Raw genomic sequence first — 22,111 nt, forward strand, 5'->3', positions numbered from 1 at the left:
GAAGCATCTTCCCAATGTTTGGATCCAATGGGCAGTGTGCAAAGATGGTGACCTGTCATGTAAGATTTGTCAGTCAACTACCATAGCTGATATTCAGTAGAGACTTGCATAACTTACATGCCAAGCGGAGTAAGCTCCTCTATGTCATCTAAAGCTCCAATGGTTTTGAGAAGTTCGATTGCATTTTGAACAGCAAGAGGATCTGGTGGCTGAAGTGCCTTAGCCAAAAAAGACCCAATAGCTCCAAGCTGCAAACTTTTGATGTGGAGGCATAGCTCTTGCAAAGGTGTTGGGAGAATTTCAGGTAACTGATATTGGAGCATTGCATCATGGATCATTTTTGGATATGGTCTGTAACAAAATCCATGCTGCACACGGCTAGCACGCTCTCGCCTCTGGAATCATCACCAAAGCAATGAAATTTAATAAAATGTTTATTTTGACAAACCATAAATGGAGCCAGCTTGGTAGAGTCTCAACAAGTTTGACATACAGGTAAAACCTTGAATTGGGTTACTTCTGGTAGTAAATTATACCTGATGTGCTAAAGCCTTTGAAATCCATGATGGTAATAGACAAGCCAACTTGTTTAAAGCATCAAAACTGGTTTCCTTTGCCCTTCCACAGTCTATGACATACACAACATCATTTATGGTGATACTACTCTCTGCTATGTTTGTAGCCAGCACAATTTTTCTAAGAAATAGATTGAGGAAATTTAGTATTTGAAAAACAGGTGAAATAAAATTGGGGGAATGAGAGGTTAATAAATTATAACACCGTGGATCATGCAGGTGTCGGAAACATATCAGAAAAATTGTATTACTAACTGTCTAAGTAATACTCCAGTGGTGCAAAATTCACGTTTTTTCGAGCAGAACGTTTCGATTCCAGGCGGATCTAATAACCAACAGTTTCACCAAGATTCTCTTCCCTTTCAAATGATATACGAGCAGCAACAGACACAGCAAAAATACGACGAGGTTGTGTGCGTATTATGTTGTAGTTAGCACCATGTAGACGTGAAATCTCATCTTCTAGAATAAATTGAGGAAAGGGTTGTTTGAAAAGTGAAGCATAATTTAGTTTTGTTGGTTTTGCAAGGCATTGCAAACATGTTTGAGTTTCCACATTGGAACAATAGAGTTCCTTGGATGTCTTTATAAGACTTACTCTTGGAAATAGACTAGTTTGTATTGGCCATGCAAGTGGCCCAATTGAGTGGCTTGTGGGTATGGCCTAGGGTTAAATGCCTAGTTAGATGGGTCAATGGTTAATTAATACATTTAATTAATCAAAAGATAGGCCTTGGGTAGGTACGTATTTTTCAACAATACATTCGTGTTCTATACACGTCTCACATTTTCTTTAAAAAGCAAACATATAATAGTCGTATTGTACATGTACATACATATTTCTAATGTTTTATACACGCATTTTTTAAAAAAATTTCAGTAACACACAAATTCACGTATTCTACAAATAGTTCTCACATATTATTGAATAAGAATAATATATGGTACAAAAATTATATTAAAACATCAAATAGTGGGAGATTAATATCCACTTTGGATATGTTGCTAATTAATATCCATAAGGTACAAACCAATGCAACTAGGAGGGTCCTTTTTTATTATTAACTTTTTAATTAAATAGTATAGCCGTGCGGCGATACAACAATTTTTTTTATAATTACGACAATATAGCTGGGCGGCTATACCTATGTTTGACATGTGGCTTTAAACGATAGAGGTTCTTCTTTATTTTTTTTTGAATTTAAAAAAAAAAAACGTATAGCCGTGCGGCTATACTCGTTTTTTGCATTTTAAAAATAGTATGGCTTTACCTCTTTGACACGTGGGCTTAGGCCTCTTTGACACGTGGGCTTAGGCCATGGGCCGGTCTCTATATATATATGTATATATACATAATAGTATAGCCGTGCGGCTATACTCGTTTTTTGCATTTTAAAATTAGTATGGGTTTGCCTCTTTGACACGTGGGCTTAGGCCATGGGCCGGTCTTGATATATATATATATATATATATAATAGTATAGCCGCGCCGCTATATTCATTTTTTGCATTTAAAAAATAGTATGGCTTTGCCTCTTCGACACGTGGGCTTAGGCCATGGGCCGGTCTATATATATATATATATATATATAATACTATAGCCGCCCGGCTATATTATGTTTTTGAATTTAAAAAAAAATAGTTTAGTCGTGCGGCTGTACTTGTTTTTTTGCATTAGTATGGCTTTGCCTCTTTGACACGTGGGCTCAGGACATGGGCCGGTCTTTATATATATATATATATATATATATATAGCTATACTATTTTTTTGAATTTAAAAAAAAAAAAGTATAGCCGTAGGGCTATACTCCTTTTTTGCATTTTAAAAATAGTATGGCTTTGCCTCTTTGACACATGGGCTTAGGCCATGGGCTAGTCTTTTTATATATATAATAGTATAGCCGCCCGGCTATTGAAAAAAAAATAGTCTAGCCGTGCGGCTATACTCGTTTTTTGCATTTAAAAAATAGTATGGCTTTACCTCTTTGACACGTGGGCTTAGGCCTCTTTGACACTTGGGCTTAGGCCATGGGCCGGTCTTTATATATACACTATTGTTTTGAATTGTTTTAAAAATAGTATAGCCGTGCGGCTATACGCCTTTTTTGCATTTAAAAAATAATATGGCTTTGCCTCTTTGACACGTGGGCTTAGGCCATGGGCCAGTCTTTTTATATATATAATAGTATAGCCGCCCGGCTATACTATTATTTACAAAATTTTCAGTAACACACACAAATTCACGTATTATACAATTAATTCTCACATATTATTGAATAAGAATAACATATGGTACAAAAATTATATTAAAACATCAAATAGTGGGAGATTAATATTTACTTCGGATATGTTGCAAATTAATATCCATAAGGTACAAACCAATGCAACTAGGAGGGTCCTTTTTTATTGTTAATTTTTTTTAATTAAATAGTATAGCCGTGCGGCGATACAACAATTTTTTTTTATAATTACAACAGTATAGCCGACCGGCTATACCTATGTTTGACATGTAGCTTTAAACGATAGAGGTTCTTCTTTACTTGTTTTTTTTTTGTAAAAAAGAGTATGGCCGCACGGCTATACTCAGTTTTGGAATTGTTTTTAAAAAGAAATGTGTTGACACGTGGCGCCTAACGGCTGGTGTCTTTTTTAAATTTAAAAAATAGTATAGCCGCACGGCTATACGCAATTTTGAAATTTTTTTGACAAAGATATGTGTTGACACGTGGGGCATAATGGCTGGGGGAATTTTTTAATATTAAAAATAGTATAGCCGCCCGGCTATACCCAGTTACGAATTTTTTTTTTTAAAGTCATGTGTTGACATGTGGTGCCAAATGGTTGGGGTCCTTTCTTATATTAAAAATTAATATAGCCGCACGGCTATACTCAGTTTTGAAATTTTTTTTTAAAAGACGTGTTGACACGTGGCTCCAAATGGTTGGGGGAACTTTTTTATATTAAAAACAGTATAGCAGCCCGGCTATACTCATGTTTTAAAAAATATATATGTATAAAGTATAGGCGGGAGGAGTTAAGCATATATATATATGAATATATGTATGTGCATATTTTTCAATAACACATTCTTGTTCTATACACGTCTCACATTTTCTTTAAAAAGCAAACATATAATAGTCGTATTGTACATGTACATGTGTATTTCTAATGTTTTGTACATGCATTTTTTACAAAATTTTCAGTAACACACACAAATTCACGTGTTATACAAATAATTCTCACATATTATTGAATAAGAATAACATATGGTACAAAAATTATATTAAAACATCTAATAGTGGGAGATTAATATCAACAATACATTCGCGTTCTATACACGTCTTACATTTTCTTTAAAAAGCAAACATATAATAGTATTATTCTATATTTTCTTTAAAAAGCAAACAAATTAATATCCATAAGGTACAAACCAATGCAACTAGGAGGGTCATTTTTTATTATTAATTTTTTAATTAAATAGTATAGCCGTGTGGCGATACTATAATTTTTTAATAATTAAATAGTATAGGCATGTAACTCAAAATGTTTTATATTCAAATCCACCTCTCTCAATATCGCTTGTAAAAAAAAAAACCAATAAATCATTTGTTAAAATAATTGTTAAATTTGTAAACGGATGAATTATTCATAGACGAGGGATTTCTCTAGAAAATGCCAGTAATCCCCAACTGAGAATCAAGGATTACATTATTTAAATTTATCAATTTAGTACTACAATTCAATTTAAGATTATAGGATGATTTTATAATCCTTTTTTGGTTAATAGTTTTTATAATGCTCTTTTAAACCCTTTACTTTCTCATATCAAACATATTATTGGGAAATAAAAATAGGACAAATCCCATTGTTTTTTGGCTTATTTATGTACATGGCATTTGTGCTTTCAAAAGTTCTCTCATATTACCACATGTTCTTTGAAATGTCTCAAAATACCACCTACACTTTTAATAACTGTCTCACGGTACCTATTCCATCAGTATTAAGAGACGTTCCGTTCCGTTGCGCGATGGGTTTATTGAGTAATTTGGGGTCTATGTTGGTGGTGGCTGGAGATTTTTGAGAGAGAAATCTTCTGAAGGCTGTTGTGATGAGTGGGTGATGCTTGGTTGTGGGTTCAAAGGTTGAGAGGGTGAAGAGGATAAGGGTGATGAAGACCAAAAGGGCACACATGGAAATTGTGGATTAGGCTCTGGACATAAGGAGATTATTGGAATTGGTTAGTCTAAAAATTGTGCATGTTTTTTTATGAAGAATAAGAAGAAGAAGAAGAAGAAGAAGAAGAGGACGATGAAGAAGAGAAAAGCTTGTTACTTTTGTCAACAATGGCTGTGCCGTTGTCTTCTGGAAAGAAGACTAGAAGCAAACTCATACCCCAAAAAGTAGGGGCCACATCACATAATGAAATGTCTCTTAATATTGACGAAATAAGTAACGTGAGACAGTTATTAAAAGTGTAGGTGATATTTTGAGAGGTTTCAAAGACAACTTTAAAAGCATAGGGGTCTGTACATATAAAACATATAATTAGTTTCTTTACTTTTGTTTTTGGCCTACTTCTTTAATTTAATATATGTAATTAAGTAAGGGTAATAATTTTCCCACTCCAATTTTATCCACTTACACTCCTTTTTTAGTTATAAAATGGGGTGTAATTGGATAAAATTGGAGTGGGGACATCACTACTCTTAAGTAATATCTTAACCTTTTTGAATTACTTTAATTAGTAATTATATTTTAATTATTAATTAGTATAAAAAATTTATAGAAAAAGTCCACAAAATAATTAATTTCTATTTACTAAGTCTTTTGTGAAATCGTTTGGGTGTCCTAATTAAATTTCTCCATAGCCCAAGAGCCATATCCATTACTATTAGACCATTACTCGAGTATCTATTATCCATTTTTCATTTTTTTACTTTTTCAGAGTTATTACCCGTATAAAGATTCTAACACTTTCACGTTTAATAATGTATTATACACGTATGCAAGTATTTCTCATCTTTAATACACCTATTTTTTACAAAAATTTCAATAAGACACACAAAATTTATGTATTATACACATAATTCTCACATACTATTGAATAAAAATAATATATAATTTTTAAAAAGGCTAATTGTCTTTAAAAATAGTATAGCCGGTCGGCTATACACCTTTTTTTAAAATGTTTAAAAACAAAAATAGTATAGCCGCACGGCTGTTCCTGTTTCACACGTGGATCATATGCTAGGCGTGTCTTTATATACATATATAAATAGTATAGCTGCCCGGCTATGCTAGATTCTTTTTTAATTTTTTAAGACTTATTTATGTACATGCCTTTGTGCTTTCAAAGTTGTCTCAGATTACCACATGTTCTTTGAAATGTCTCAAAATACCACTTATACTTTTAATAACCGTCTCATGTTACTTATTTCGTCAGTATTAAGAGACGTTCCGTTACGTGATGGGTTTAGTGAGTAATTTGGGATCTATGTTGGTGGTGAGTGGAGATTTTTGAGAGAGAAATCTCTGGAGGCTATTGTGATGAGTGAGTGAAGCTTGGTTGTGGATTCAAAGGTTGAGAGGGTGAAGAGGAGGAGGGTGATGAAGATCAAAAGGGCACAGATGGAAATTGTGGATTGGGCTTTAGACAAAATGAGATTATTGGAATTGGTTCGTTTGAAAATTGTTCATGTTTTTTATGAAGAAGAAGAAGAGGAGGAAGGAGATGGGGAGGAGGAAGGAGATGAAGAGAAAAGCTTGTTACTTTTGTCAGCAATGGCTGTGTCGTTGTCTTCTGAAAAGAAGACTATCCATACCCTAAGAAGTGGGGGCTATATCACGTAACAGAATGTCTCTTAATACATAAGTAATGTGAGACAATTATTAAAAACTAGCCTCTCTGCACGCGTTTCCGCGCTTACGAGAGGCATTTTTAAAAAAAAATTTAAAATTTTTTTAGAATTAAAAAGTGTTCCATAAAAATAGGATCCATTATTTTTTATTTAATTTTAATTTTTTATAAAAAATATGAATTTACCATATTATCCTCATTTAATTAATAAGTTTAGTTCTTAATGTTTGCATTAACCAAGGATATTTTCTGGTATTTTGAATGTTTCATCATTCTCTGCCTTTTACTTTATATATATAGATGCAAGTGGTATTTTAAAATATTGTAAAGAACATATAGTAATATGAGACAACTTTAAAAGTACATGAGGCATACATGCCTTGTTTTTTTATATACCTTCCTTGGCTTGGTTGGGCTAAGGCACCTCAGATTCCACCAATTATTTATTTATTTGATTATAAAATTCTCTTTATTTATTTTTCTCTTCTTTCCCATTGGCATTCATTCACCAGCTGAAGCCTGTGAGCTCTCTCCCTTCAATCCCTCGTCGTACCTCAAACCCCCCAATCACGACCCAAATTTTCGTCCAAGTCTAGTTCCGCTAGGGTTTCTAGTATCGCTCTGATCCGTCTGATATTGTCACTGAGTTTTTGTAATTTCAGAGTGTGAGACACCTCCGACTATGGGAGGAGGAGGTGAGGGTTCTGTGGACGACGGGACCTACTCCGACGATGGAGATGGAGTCAAGGTCAACGTCAACGTCAGATGCTCCAATGGCTCCAAGTTCACCGTTCAGATTAACCTCGAATCCACCGTTGGATCGTTCAAGGAAGTTCTCTCATCAAAATGCGACATTCCGGCCGATCAGCAGCGTCTGATTTACAAGGGTCGGATCTTAAAGGACGATCAAACCGTCCAAAGCTATGGTACTATCTATTTCTGATTTTTTCACCACATTAAACAATTTCGTGTATGTTTGTATTTTGGTGTGTGTTTTGTGGTACAGAATTGAGATGGGTTTTCATTTCACTGCTGTGATTGAATCAATGTGTTCTCTGATCCATTTGTGTTATGTTTTCTTTCCACTATAGATGCATTTTCAAGTTACTTAGGGTGCTAGTTCACATTACATTGTGGCAGAGGCTTGGTGATATAGTTGAAGTTCAATCTTCATCCAATGTGTAATTATGGATTATACAGATACCAGAATGTGTAATGTTGGGTTTGCTCCTTAGGTAATCGACTTGAACCCTTTGATATTATGGTTGAGAGAATTAGAGAAAGCAGGACTAAAAACTTGAATAATAGGGCTGGTGTCACTAGGAGCAGAGAACTTTCCTCATCTCACACGCATAGAATCTGGTTGCATCTCTTTTCCCCAAAAGGCTTTTGACTATGAAGCTTTGCTCTGAAGTTACCGGGCTATAATTTTTAATTTTTTTTTTTGAATTCTTTTAGAATTCTTTTTTCTTATTGATAGGATGCCAGAATCTCATTTAAAGAATAATTTCTGGGAACCTTGCTTGTTTTATTTGTCTTTGTAGTTGCTGGTAGCGTTGCCTGGGGTGCATGCTCTGAAATTTTTTGTTTAGACATTTGACAATTCCCAGCGAAGAATTCTTTGTGTCATGTAGAAGACAACAATTTAGGCTTAAATTATTTGGTAAGTGAAGCTTAAGATTTATAATGGAGCAGTACTGGTTACATTTTGCAGACTTTAAAGATGTTCTGTTATTAAGATAAGTCTTGCTTAACTTTAAAAAAAAAATAGAAAAAAGAAAAAAGAAAAAGTCTTGCTTAACTGTGGCTTCTGTTCTTTGGTATCAATAGGTTTGGAGGCAGATCACACTGTTCACTTGGTTCGTGGTTTTGCACCGCCTGCGTCTGCCAACCCTGCTGGTGCAACCAATGCTGGAGCTGCAAATTCCACCCAAGCAAGGGGTGTTGGATCCAATGATGGTGGGACATTGGGAGGGTCTGGTTTTGGAGCCTCACCATTCCCAGGACTCGGACTTAATGGTATGGGTGGCACTGGTGGTCTGTTTGGATCTGGGTTTCCTGACTTTGAACAAGTGCAGCAACAATTGACTCAGAGCCCCAGCGTAATGAGAGACATAATGAACACGCCTGCCGTTCAAAATCTTATGAATAACCCTGACATAATGCGGAACTTGATTATGAACAACCCTCAAATGCGTGAAATTATTGATCGAAATCCCGAGCTCGCACACGTACTTAATGATCCTGGCACGCTCCGTCAGACACTTGAAGCAGCAAGAAACCCCGAGCTTATGCGTGAAATGATGCGTAACACTGACAGAGCCATGAGCAACATTGAAGCTACTCCTGAGGGATTTAACATGCTCAGGCGGATGTATGAAAACGTACAAGAGCCATTTATGAATGCAACAACAATGGCTGGGAATGCTGGAAGTGATGGTTCAAACCCATTTGCATCTCTTTTTGGGGCCCAAGGTGGCAACCAAACCAGATCTGATTCAATGAATGGTTCTCCCGCTCCAAATACTAACCCGCTTCCCAACCCATGGTCCTCTACAGGCAGTAAGCTCTTGCTCACTTGTTTCTGTTCTACAATGTTTTGGTTTTGAAGATGCAGTTTAAACTTTGTTTGCTTTGAGTCCCTTATGTTCGTTGGGACATATTGCACATCTCTTAATGAACCTTTTTTTTATTTATAACATTCTATGTTGTCCGGATAAAGATGTGGTATTTCATCTATCAGTCAATGGCACAAAGTATGACGAGGCAGAAAAGTATTCTCCTTTTCTAGATAAGAGGAGAGTTGGGCTGTGGACTAGATAAGAGGTTTTAGGCTTTTCTCATCCTTGGTGAAGCGGAAGATACCACTTAAGCTAGCAGGCATCTTCTCTGATTTCAACTTATAATTGAATTGGTTGCTGCTTTGTCCAAAATAGCAGTGGTAGTAACAATATTAGACACAATACAATGAAGAACTTTAGGAAACTTTCCAACCTTTAGCTTCCTCTGGTTAAGGTCAAGATTTTTATGTTCCAGTGTTGTTTTAGTCATTAAATCAGTCGTTAACTAGATCTGAATCTAGCAGCTGGAGTTGCCGAAACTAATACCACAGCATCGAATCCTATCAGTGATGCTAGGCTGCAGACACCAACTCCCATACTTAACTTTCCAGAGTTTGAAGCATTGGGTGCTCTGCCACAGGATTACAATTCAATGAATCAGTTTATGCAAAATCCAGCTGTTTCTCAAATAATGCAAAGCCTCATCTCCAATCCTCAGTATATGAACCAGGTATCATTTTATTCTCTAATAGAATAAGCTTGAGATGAAATTTCTCCTTTCTTAACATTACCCGTCTGCAGATTCTAGGTTCCAACCCCCAGTTTCGAAGCATGCTTGATTCCAATTCTCATTTAAGAGAAATGATGCAAAACCCTGAATTTCTTCGTCAGTTGGCTTCTCCTGAGACTATGCAGGTATATTTGTTCAGTGTGCCTAAGCTTTTGACACATGCATGTGCTCTCTCTCTCTCTCTCTCTCTCTCTCTCTCTCTCTCTCTCACTCTCTCAGAGTTCACTTGAACCTTATTTTTTGTGGTTTTGAATGAGTTTAACCTGGGAGACAGTGCTGCTAATGTTTGCATATGTAAGAGTGACGTATGATGTCCAATTAATGATTAAACTTGAAAACAGTACCTATTTGATTCTTGCTTCTTCATTGCCTTTATTTGGTCTCTTCTCTCTTGCAGCTGCTCTTGACTGTGCAGCAATCACTTATGTCTCAGTTTGGTCGGCAACAGCAACAGTCAACCCAGTAAGAAGTGACATAATTTTATGTTCGATATGTCTGATAGATATATCCTGAATTGATATTTCTCCCTTAGCTGCCTGAGGATTCCATATTGACCACTATGGATTAATTATGCAACTTGATTGAAGTCTGAAACTGTATGTCAACAGTTCTTGGCCAGTTCAATTGGATGTTTTACTTTCTCCTCTGGACTAAGCTTTGAATTGTTATTGTCATTATTTGTCCTGGCCTTGCATTTAGTTGTTAAAAAAGTTGGGTGCTGATCATTGGTTCAACTGGTTGGACAAATAATAAATTTAGTCACTTAGTGTAGAAATATTGGCTCAGGATCATTGAATCAACTCTGATTGGAAAATAATACATAACATAACTGTGCATGTTCATTGGTGCTTCCTTTTCAGTGGTCAGGAAGATCGCAGTAAATAAAAACCCCTAGTTTAGTGATATTTCCAATTAAGCTTCATGCTGACTTTTGGCTTTGGCCATGTTTCAGATTGCTGCATCTCATAACTTTAATTGGTTTATTTCTGTTACCTGCAGGCCTGGCTTGGGCCATTTTTATTTTTTGCCTTGGAACACTATTTGCGTTGCTTCTGTTTGATCAGTTGTCATTACTGGTTTTTGCTCTTAGAGTTGTACTAAATCAGTCTTTCTTGCAGGGAAACAGGTCAGACTGGTGGAACCACAGGTATCCAAGTCAATATCCAATTTCTATTTGCCTTTCTTCGGAACTACTTGTATGCCTGACAGATTTTAGGAGATGATGTTTGCACAGGCAATTCAATTTGTCTGCATTGCATCACTTGAAACTATTCCTAACAGTGTTTGTCACACTGAATGCTTTACTTGTGATGGGTTGGGTTAACATTTGGTACAGGGTGGGTTATTGTTTCTAATTTTCAATGAATGAAAACCATATTGTGAAGTGAGATTCCAGGAAAACGTTCCCTGTCATTTGCCTAATTTAAAAGAGAAGAGAGCAATCATTTTTCTGTTTCAAATATATTCATCGCGGTAATTGGTTGCATGCTAATGGTTTTGTGAAAACAGGATCATTCAATAACACGGGGCTAGAGATGCTGATGAACATGTTTGGTGGGCTTGGCACTGGCAGCCTGGCTGTTCCCAATAGGCCTGATGGTTACTACTTATCATTTCTTAGAAAAGGATTTCCTTTGTTTGTTCTGTACTAATCCTATCCCATATATTTCAGTGCCACCGGAAGAACTCTATGCTGCACAGCTTTCACAACTTCAGGAGATGGGTTTCTTTGACCGACAAGAGAACATACGGGCTCTGATGGCCACCGCAGGAAACGTCCATGCAGCAGTAGAGCGACTTTTAGGGAATTCCGGTTTATAGGTTGTAGTTACAACTTTTCTATTAATCTGGTTATGTTCATGTGGTGGCTGCTGAGATTGGTCATGCTGGACCTGAGATGTATGAAAGTGCCCATTGTGGGTGTGAATAAGCTGATAATACGAGCCCTAAGTTTGTTGCACAAGCTATGGTCAATGGACTATGGTCTCTCTCTCCGGAGGCCTGGCAGTCAGTGTACATGCTTAAGAAAATTTCGTCATATGAATGGTTTGGCAAAATTTGTTTACTAAGGAGTGCTTGCAAAATTTTACAAATATCCCATTTTTTTTTTCTCGTGTCAGAATAACTTGTTTAGTAAGGTTCAATTTCCAACGAACCCAATAACTTTTTAAAAAATTAACCAAACGACATGTCGTTCAACTGGCCGAACTCATGATTAACTCATTTAACTTATCTCTCTTTAATTTATTCGGTTGCCAAAATATTGAACTAATTCAAAGTATTCCCTCATTTAGTTAATCCTAATTAGCCAAGTGGAAGTTGTCTAATGTTAGAAATGATTTGATAATTTGGTATGAGCTTATTGACAAAGTTGCAAATAGCCGATTTGTCATTGACCTAATCAATCCAGTTCAACCCAATACCATCATGTGCTTTTTTTTTGGATGAACGAAAGTTTATGGGAAAAGAGGCTACCCGATTCCTAGACTAGGGCATACCAAAGTCTCTTTGAAGACTTACATAGCGGGTCTTAGCTTCTTTTATGGTAAAAACAGATTACCCATCAAAAGGGATTATCAGTAGTGAGACACGAAAATAGGCCTTGATAGCAAAGAGAACAATCCTTACTAACTCAATCATCCCTCGTTGACATGTAATTTTTCTTTTAACCAATAACTAAGAGATGACTCCAACAACTTGAGACCTATTTCAACATTGAAAAGAAAAAAATTCCAAAAGCTGGTCAATACATATGACATGTTAATTAGTCATTGAAGTTGAATTTGGCCAACTCATAAATATATCTACTTCTCACTTTGTTGTATGAAATTTATGGACATACCATATCTGGTTAGACAAGTAATATGACAAGTGATACTTAGCTCATGTGCGGTAATTTAATACTAATTGCCTATTTTCCAAATTCGAATTACTAGTGCAATGTATCTTAGCTTGTTACAAACGAAGAATTTTCCATATTTGGTGTCTACCATATTTGGTTTACTTGCCACTATTATTTTCCCAAGGTCATAATTGTCATTTCAATAACCAAAGCTTTCATTGCGTCTCTCATCCCCAACCGGTTCGCTTCCTGCCTCTATGAAAAGGTACCCAATCGTGATTGGCGATGTGGCCGTACCTTCATGCGTTGACCACCACTCACCACCGTGTGATGGATCACACATGAACCTCAACGGTCGATATTGAAAGAACACAACCCTACACAAAGTGGCGCGCTGCATATTATTTTCCAGAAGTTCCCATTACAACATGAAGAGTCGCATTGCAGTGCCCATTGAGATTGAGAGACGCATCCTTTATACAGAACACCATGTGCGCATTGAGATTGAGAGACGCATCCTTTACAACCCTAACTCGTTGAAAACAAAGTTCAAGGTTTTGCCAACCAAATATTATATAAACATTTTGAGCACCATGTGCGCACGGACATATAGTTACCTATTTTTCTCACAACACCATGGCTAACCAGCAGAACACCACCACCAACAACACCAACCGCCTAGCCTCCTCCGCTGAGGGACAGCAGCAACCCGGTAACGACAACGTTAATGTTAACGTTACGGGTGTTGCTGCTACTGGTACTCCATCATTTCCAAACCCTCCCCCTCCGAGCACTGTTCAACTCAATGTTGCTAGAGGGTCATCTGTGAGTCCTCCTGGTCTCAATAGAGGACCATCTGGCAGAGGGTCATCCAACCCTAGGAGGGTTTCGCCCTCTGGCAGAAAGTCTCCTCCTGGTGGCAGAGGATCACCCTCTTCTGGGAGAGGGTCATCGTCCTTTGCCTCTTCCCCTGGAGCGGGACAAATCACTCAGATTGGTGGAAGAAATTTCACTCCTCTCAGTGTGGAAATCACTATAGGAGGAGGGTCAGGGACCGCAGGAGGGAGCATGATTCCTGGCAGCAGCAGCGGCTCGCCACCACGGGCCAAGCGCAAAGCGGAGATAACTGCCCCAGAAGGAGTGAGCCCGGTTTGCAGCGTATGCAAACGCTCAAACTTTTCCTCGTGGAAAGCATTGTTTGGGCACATGCGTTGCCACCCAGAGCGTCAATGGAGGGGCTGCTTCCCACCCCCAGGATTCGAAGAAGCACAGCGAGCCCTGCAACAAGGTATAAATAATATATCAACCAACAAATGGCACTGCATGCATGGATGCGCTGTAACATTAAACATTAATTAATCAATTTTCTTATAATCTTTAATCGATGTTCTTGGTTTGTGTAGGGGAAAGGCTCGGTGCGCTGCGTGGGTTTGATCTGAATGAGGCAAGTGATCCAGAAGAAGAAAATGAAGGTGGTGGCGGCGGCGGCTTCGACCTCAACATGCTTCCCCCAGACGAGGATAAGGATGGTGGCGGAAGTAGTGGTGGCGCTGCCAAGACTGGTTAATTAATCATACATGCAAGCATGCATGTTAAGTAACGCGCATTTGGCATAGATCGTAATAAGCGCGTTGGCGTTTCTTAAGTAATTTTAGTGTCTTTGTTTGTGTCACTGTTTCTCTGTAACTGGTGTGCCCTGATGATTTCATCACCGGTGGCCGTCAGCCGGAGAGATGGTGATCAGATTAATATATGTTTGAGTCTATCGATGTTAAGTCTATTTCTTCTCTATATTCTTTATTATTAAATGTATATAATTTTTGTTTTGATATACGTGTTTCGTTTCATGGTTTTTTTAGTGTCGGTTGCTCAAAAACAAAAACCAAACATTTCTTCGTTGGATTTCATGAATGTGGGGTCATAACTATATACATGCATGTATGGTATAATATCCAGCTTAAAAAGGAAAACCATCTATATATATGGAGTTGTAAATATATATGGACTTCATATTGCCTTCAATATGGTGGCAAGAAGGGCAGTGAGTTTGAAGGGTTTAGGCCGGTGGAAGTACGAGATAATTCAATATCAATTCAAGTAGTTTGTTTAAACCCTAATATCGAAACACTTAATTAGTACATATATATAGACGTCTGGATATCTTTTGTTGATATTATATTTCTGAATCTTTTGTTGATTTATGTTATGATCAAAAATTACTTTCATTAAGTGCTTCGAGTTTAAGATTTGTTACGGAGAATCTAAATTTGGATATAGAGCTTTTTGAAGACCCTAAAATGATAATTGAACAAAAATAAATTTAAAAACCTAGAATGGTAATTGAACAAAATAAATTTAATTAAAGAGGAGGAAATTGTAAAATACACGAACAAACAAAATTGAAAAAAGAGGAGTGTTACCGTTTACACACCAGAGGGGTAAAAACTGTTGACACGTGTGCAACCGGTGCCAAAAGGGTACAAACTGAATTTAGAACCGTGCAAGTTCAGCAGTAGTATGTACATCTAACGGTGTTCAATCCAACTTCCACAACGACCAAGTCTCTGGGTCCCCCAAATACTTTGCTGACCCACCAATCAACAATTTCCACGTTCGTTTTTTAATTTTTAATTCTCTGATTAATTCAAGTCCTCTGACACTGTTTTGGGCAAATCAGTTATAAGAGTTTCCGCCCAAAATTTCGTTAAAGCTTGGAAGAGAAGAAGAGAGAGAAGAGAGAGACCGTTACCGGCTTATGCGTTTTGTAAGACACGCAGGCAAACACGGCCTTAGCCTCACAAGTTCTTCTTTTACTTTGTCGATTTGTCAGACCTCCCAAAAGCTTTAGCTTTGCTCTTTGATCTCTTTCATTGCTTTTTCACAAGAATTTGGAGAGAGATTGGATCTCATTATTATTCTTTTCCTTTACACGCCATTTTCACGTGGTGATCTCTAAACAGGTATCTTTATCAAATTGTAATGCTGTTTTGTCTCGATCAGTTTCTTAATTTGGAAAAAGATTTGAAATTTATTCAACTCTGTTAGTTCTTAGATGAAATTGAAATATTCGGTCTGTTTGTGACGTTTGATTTTCAGTGGTTTGGGTTTTTACCAAGTAATATGATGGAGAAGGCTGACTCTGGGCAGAAGCTATACACACGAATGCGGCTATGGGAGTTTCCGGATCAGTATGTGATTGAGCCCACTGATGGCTCTCATGGTTCCTCTTTGGCAGTTAGTAGGGTTGATGGGTCTATGCAACTCATTGGTGGGTTTTCTTGGCCTTTTGTAAAGTAAGAATCTTGATTTCAGTTCTTGGCTTAATGCTAGACATTTTATTGTTTTGTGTTTTTGGGTTTTCCAATTCTCCAGATAAGCTTCCAGATTCAAACTCTGTTCGGGTTCCTAAAATTCGAACTATTTTTGGTGTCGTTGGAATTCTAAAGCTTTTGGCAGGTAACATTGTCTATCTTTTTTTTATTTGGAATCTTATATTTGTAATGATTTATATGCCGGTTAGTTGCCCATCTGAGACCCATGTCCCCGTTTTTTCATTTTTATTTTATTTTTTATAATGTGACTTCGTACATTAACCAATCCTTTTTTTGTTACACACTTACCAAGTATTGTTGAGAAATTGTATAATTCTTTCTGCCCCTGGAGTTTCAGCTTTTCCAATTCTCTTATCTTAATCCATTATGCTTTCAGGATCATATTTGATGGTTATAACAGACCGTGAATGCGTCGGTTCTTACTTGGGGCATCCTATCTTTAAAGTTTCATCGTTGAAGGTTTTCCCCTGTGACCACTCTTTAAAGAATTCCCCTACGGAACAGGTAAATCTTTTCTTGCTTTACCTCTTACCACTTCTTTAGTCTCTCTTATATGGTTCCTATTGATTTTTTTTCTTCTTTATCTGGGAGTACTTATGTAACTCTATTATTGTTATACCTTCTTGGCAGAAAAAGATGGAGACTGAGTTTTCTGGGCTGCTAAATATAGCAGAGAGGACTCCTGGTCTTTATTTCTCATACGAGACCAATTTAACGCTGAGGTGAACTGTTTTTTACGTTAAATTGCCCACCCTCCCCTTAAGCCCCCATGAGAAACAAGAAGAAGAAGTAGGGTTACATTATATTTGACTCGAAATTGTGCTAGTCATTATGATAAAAAATTTGTGTAATTGCAGTGCACAGCGATTGCATGATTTAGGTGATGAATCCAAATTGCTTCCACTTTGGAGACAGGTAATTTGCAGTAACTGACTGACTTTTATTATTAATTTTCTCTGAAGTGTTTTGAGTTTGACAATGGAAGACTGAAATTGATCCTTTTTTTTTATTGTTTCCAAAGTTATGTATAAATGATGGTTTCACATATCCATGTTTTATGCTTGGTCTTCATGGTTTCAATCTCATATCTCCAAATGTTTTGCCACAGGCAGAGCCTAGATTTCTCTGGAACAATTATATGTTGGAAGGGCTTATCGATAGTAAGGTGAGGTCGTTGCCAAGTTTTACTGTTACCTGCTCAGTTTTCTGCAGAACTATTACTTCCCAATTTACTAACTGCTGAGCACTGATACGGTCTTTGCTTGCAGCTTGACCCGTATCTGCTTCCTATTGTTCAAGGGAGTATCCTTGTCTCGTTTTTGCTTTCAGTTTTTAGATGTTTCTCATGCATGCTTACATGCATGCATGCATGCATGCATAGAACATGGATGCACGAGCATACATTTAATATAAACATACACAAGTGTGTTGTTTAGTTTGTTTATTGCCATTTGTGTGCTGGTATTGGAATTATAAATTGTTTTTCCATTGGAAGGTTCTCCTTAATTGATCATCAGGCTTTCATCACTTTCAAGCAGCCATTGGAAAAGATATTATTGATGTTACTCTGATTGCTAGGAGGTGCACTAGGAGAAATGGTATTCAAAGCTTGTACTTTGCAGTTATTTATTTATTGCTATGGTCTGCTTATATTATAATTGTCATACACATGTAATTGCAGATATGTGGATAGTACAGATGTTAGTTTTAGTACCATACTATCTATGAGGGAGAACTTAAGATTTGGATACTTAAAATATTAATTTGGCATGGACTTAAAAGTGTTTGAACTATGGACCAACTACTTTTCACTTCAATACGTAACTGAAAGAGGACAGATGAATGGTACAGTAAGAAAGTACTAGAACATCTAGAGTGATGTGCTGAACTTAACTCTGTTGCATCTGTTCTGTTCAGGAGGAAGTAAAAGATCTAGTGATTTCTGGTGCGGATATATGTGGATAGCATATGCATTTTCAGCAGAATTATATTTATACTAAAACTTGGGATTGTAGAGGTTATATAATCTTATGCAGTTAGTGGCATGAAATCCATCAGAGATAAAACTTATGTCATTGTTAATCTAGTCTAACAATTTGCATTTTTCGGAAGGCACTCGGATGTGGAGAAGAGGAGCTGATTCTGATGGGTATGTAGCAAATTTTGTGGAAACTGAGCAGATTATGCACTTGAATGGGTTTACAGCATCATTTGTCCAGGTAAAATGATATCTAACTGTACATACGCAATCATGTTATGGATTTTTTGTCTACTTGGTTCCTCTTTGTGGGGGTTTCTTATCAACTGTCCTAAATGGTAAAGTTAACTGTCTAAATGGTTTACACATCGTTAATTGCATTTTGCAGGTTAGGGGGTCAATTCCGTTGCTTTGGGAGCAAATTGTTGATTTAACATATAAGCCTAAGTTTGAACTTGTGCGACTTGAGGAATCTGTGAGTTGATGGTTATTTGTTTCTACATTCTAAGATTCTTTCTGTAGCATTCTATCTCCATTTGACTGGTTGTGTACTGAATGTTATGCAGCCCCGAGTGGCTGAGCGGCATTTTCTGGATTTAAGAAAAAAGTATGGGGCTGTGTTAGCTATTGATCTTGTGAACACGGTGCGCTCTTTCTTTTCGAAACTCTGTGGAATAACTTATCTGATAATACACAACCAGTAGGCATGCATGTGTACTCCATACAAATGTATGCGTGCGTGATATATATATATTTATACAGAAATTCTCCTATGTGGACATCCATATGTTATTATCGTGCGGACGCCATGTATTTTGTACTACCCTGCTTTCCTGCCTGTTTACAATAGCATCTGCACGATAATAACGTGCAGACATCCGGATAAGAGAATAACTGTGTGTGTATATATATGTAAAGATTGTGGATATGCACACAAGTTTGTGGGTCAGTATATTCATAGGTGTACACACTATTGAACTTTTCATTATTTGACATTCACATAAGTTGGTTTGCATACAATTTTGGGTGTTCTCATGATGCTTTCTTATCTTACCAGCATGGAGGTGAAGGACGCTTGAGTGAGAAATTTGCAAATGCAATGCAGCATATTGTTAGTGATGATCTAAGGTAGAAGTACCTTTCACCTCATCCTTTTTCACCCTTCCTTTTTTTTTCTTTGGCAGTAGTAATAGATATGTTTCATGGTGAGACCTGCTGAATATTGTAGATATTGGCACTTCGATTTTCATCATATCTGTGGGCACGTCCATTTTGAGCGCCTCTCAATCCTTTATGAACAAATTGTAGATTTCCTCGACAGGAATGGGTATGTTTCTCAACAAATGGTCCATTAATTTAACTCCTTGACATTTGCTTGAGTATAAATCACTTCATTGTTTCATTTGCCCTTTTCAAATTTATATTTTGAGGGTTAGTTTCACAGAAATAGATTAATCCTAGACACTTATGTTGCATCCTGCAGAGAAATGTGTAGGCATAGTTAACTTTTCTAATTAATAGGTGTATAGGCATAGGTGGCTTTTTAATACGCTGTAATCTGTGATACTATGCAACGAGGACATATTCACAGGTTTAATATCTGATGTGGATATGGCATAGATGCATGGTATGTGACAAATCACCTTGATAATTACCAAATGTTAAGACTACTACTGTACCCCAAAAGAAAAATCTAAATTTGTTAGCGAATGGACCTACAACATATACGTTAGCTAACATCAAGACCAAAATTGTTATGCAACCTCAGAGTTTGTTAAGAAAGTATCAGAAATTTCCTTTTAAAAGTGCTGGTTGATAAATGAACTAAAGAGCTCATATTTCTCCTCCTATTTCTTTTGATATTCAATGATTTTTCTCCCATGCATATGCATGACGATGTATTTATCAAAAGTCAATTATTTATTCAATGCCTAACAGTAGCACGCTGTAATCTTAGTTCTTTTCACTTATTTACAACGATTGACATGCAGGTATCTTCTATTGAATGAAAAGGGCGAGAAAATGAAGGAGCAACTAGGAGTTGTAAGGACCAATTGCATTGATTGCTTAGATCGTACAAATGTTACCCAGGTAGGTTAAAATACAACCAAAGTAGTTTGTTTTTCTCATTTTCAAGGAAAATACAAGCAAGAGAAATACATATTGTTTTGACTGTTGTGAGATTAATTCCACAGAAAGCGGCTACTTTTACATATGCCACATTTTTTAAATATATTTTTTAATTACTTCTTTTTTTCTATGATTAAAATCCATATTAGTTAAGCAGCCAAAGCCAGACTCTACTATTTTATAATCACCTTGATGGTTCTAGTTATGCAATATTTTTGCCATAACTCATTCCCTAAAATTGTTATTTGTTGCAGAGCATGATAGCCCGAAATATGTTGGAAGGCCAACTTAGAAGGCTTGGGATTTTTGCTGCTGAAGAAACTATTAGCTCACATCCCAATTTAGACGAATGCTTTAAAATCCGTGAGCACATCCATTTCTCTTACTTTTCTTCTACCATCTGTGTGTGTGTGTGTCTCTAGCATATAAAGATTAGAGTTAAAATGCTTACCATGTCTGTGGGTTTGTGCACGCACATGTGTGTGTTGCTATCAACTTTTTCTTTTTTCCAGTGTGGGCTAATCATGGGGATGATATAAGCATCCAGTATTCTGGCACTGCTGCTTTGAAAGGGGATTTTGTAAGGTACGTGAACGTGGATCTACTCTGAAATTCTTTGTCTTTGCATGTGATGCATTTTTATTCAAGAATATGTGATTCTGACTGAGGAAAACATGGGTGGAAAACTTTGGAATATTTGGGAGCATGGTTATTTCTTTCATGTAGCTATATTTATGATGTGACAAGCAGTATAGAACTGACATAAAATAAGATTTAAACTTTTAGCTTTTGTTTTGGACAATTAAATTTTTTAATTTTCTTATTTTTTTCTATTTGGTTGGATATTAGATGTGGGAAGCGAACAATGCAAGGGATCGCTAAGGATGGAATCAATGCCCTTCTACGCTATTATTTCAATAACTTTGTTGATGGAACCAAACAGGTTGGTGTGCTTCCTTTTATCATCTCTTCTTTTCTCTGTGCATAAATCTCGCATTTTTTATGTATTGAATATTTTCTTTTTGGGTGGAAATACCTGAAGGATGCAATTGACCTCCTGCAAGGACATTACATTGTCTCTGTCAGCAGAGATATGACACCATCATCTCAAAAGGGAGGACTTGAGGCTGTTGCTGTAAGTAGAAGCTTTGTGTCCATTAGTTTTTTAATTAAGATTTTAGGATTTTTCATTACATTTTCGAAGGTAATTTTTCATAAATCTCACAATAAATCCTACTTTGCGTCTTACATTACTTCGTTTTTTATTACCCAACTCATGACCTTTATCGGCCTCTTAACTCACTTTATTTCATTTTGCAGTCATTTCCACTGGCTTTATCATTCGTTTTGACAGGGTTCTTTTTCGCAACATTGTCATTGAGGCAAGGTAAATATCAACAGTTTATACTATGACGAAATAAGATTTGGAGAAATTCATGGCTTGGTGATGAAAGGGTGGGATGGGACTGGTATGATGTTGGTTCATAGTGGGTTCTTTTCTGGAGAGAAAGTTGTAAACATCTTTGCGAATCTGCAATCAAATGATTTTTCCGTCTTCCATTCTTTTGCAGTAAGGTACGATCTACGGCACTTGTTCTTCTCAGTGATATGGGCTGGTCTAAGTGTTGCTATAGCTGCATTTGTGAGGGCCAATGGGCGTATCTTCTGCAATAGACCCCGTCTACACAAGCCTCGGTGTTGATTCTGGGTTCAGAATGTTATGGTTAATTCAATTTCCTGTGAAGCATTTCCTGTTTGCTTCACAGCACTTAATTCTTTGATTTGTAATCCATATGGTCTTGAATTTACCACATGTAAACACCTGCTGCGTTGGTGTGGTGCCTTCTTATCATCATTCCATTCTGTGTAAATGCTTGCACCTTGTTCAAGCTTTTCAGGTGGTGTTATCATGGACGTGGAGGGTCTAGCTTATTAATACGTTCCAGAAAACCCTACTTGAGATACAATTTTTTTTTCTTGTCAGTTGTAACTTGGAAGTTCTGTAACTTCATTATGATGTTAATTACAGGATCGAAACTTTGATTCA

At 36.8% G+C, this 22,111-nt stretch overlaps 3 protein-coding genes across 5 annotated transcripts; all 3 read left to right on the forward strand.

The window, feature by feature from the left end:
• Window positions 6,733–11,866, forward strand: LOC18769913 (ubiquitin domain-containing protein DSK2a). Of its 2 annotated transcripts, none has more exons than XM_020568387.1 (8): window positions 6,733–7,357; window positions 8,262–8,993; window positions 9,517–9,722; window positions 9,794–9,907; window positions 10,180–10,244; window positions 10,901–10,929; window positions 11,292–11,381; window positions 11,455–11,866. In XM_020568387.1, the coding sequence occupies exons 1-8, from the start codon at window positions 7,114–7,116 to the stop codon at window positions 11,601–11,603; spliced, it is 1,629 nt and encodes a 542-aa protein (XP_020423976.1). In that variant the 5' UTR covers window positions 6,733–7,113; the 3' UTR covers window positions 11,604–11,866. The 2 variants fall into 2 exon arrangements, with proteins under 2 accessions (XP_020423976.1, XP_007203623.1); XM_007203561.2 differs by having other exon boundaries at window positions 6,871–7,357; window positions 9,514–9,722.
• LOC18770655 (CCR4-NOT transcription complex subunit 3) lies at window positions 13,261–14,191 on the forward strand. Its single transcript, XM_007204758.1, has 2 exons — window positions 13,261–13,912; window positions 14,028–14,191. Exons 1-2 carry the CDS (start codon window positions 13,261–13,263, stop codon window positions 14,189–14,191), a joined length of 816 nt encoding a protein of 271 aa, XP_007204820.1.
• Window positions 15,313–22,111, forward strand: LOC18771820 (phosphoinositide phosphatase SAC6). 2 transcript variants are annotated; one of them, XR_002272403.1, is made up of 21 exons: window positions 15,313–15,584; window positions 15,721–15,892; window positions 15,997–16,080; window positions 16,333–16,460; window positions 16,587–16,678; window positions 16,814–16,871; window positions 17,065–17,121; window positions 17,225–17,258; window positions 17,474–17,554; window positions 18,069–18,175; window positions 18,323–18,409; window positions 18,501–18,578; window positions 18,992–19,062; window positions 19,163–19,261; window positions 19,926–20,025; window positions 20,319–20,427; window positions 20,577–20,649; window positions 20,914–21,007; window positions 21,107–21,199; window positions 21,385–21,533; window positions 21,636–21,733. XR_002272403.1 is itself a non-coding variant. In XM_007204526.2 (21 exons), the coding sequence occupies exons 2-21, from the start codon at window positions 15,745–15,747 to the stop codon at window positions 21,764–21,766; spliced, it is 1,791 nt and encodes a 596-aa protein (XP_007204588.1). In that variant the 5' UTR covers window positions 15,315–15,584; window positions 15,721–15,744; the 3' UTR covers window positions 21,767–22,111. The 2 variants fall into 2 exon arrangements, 1 of the variants encoding a protein (XP_007204588.1); XM_007204526.2 differs by having other exon boundaries at window positions 15,315–15,584; window positions 21,385–21,451; window positions 21,636–22,111.

Source organism: Prunus persica, chromosome G7 (genome assembly GCF_000346465.2).
Source record: "Prunus persica cultivar Lovell chromosome G7, Prunus_persica_NCBIv2, whole genome shotgun sequence".
In the NCBI taxonomy this organism is placed as follows: domain Eukaryota; kingdom Viridiplantae; phylum Streptophyta; class Magnoliopsida; order Rosales; family Rosaceae; genus Prunus; species Prunus persica.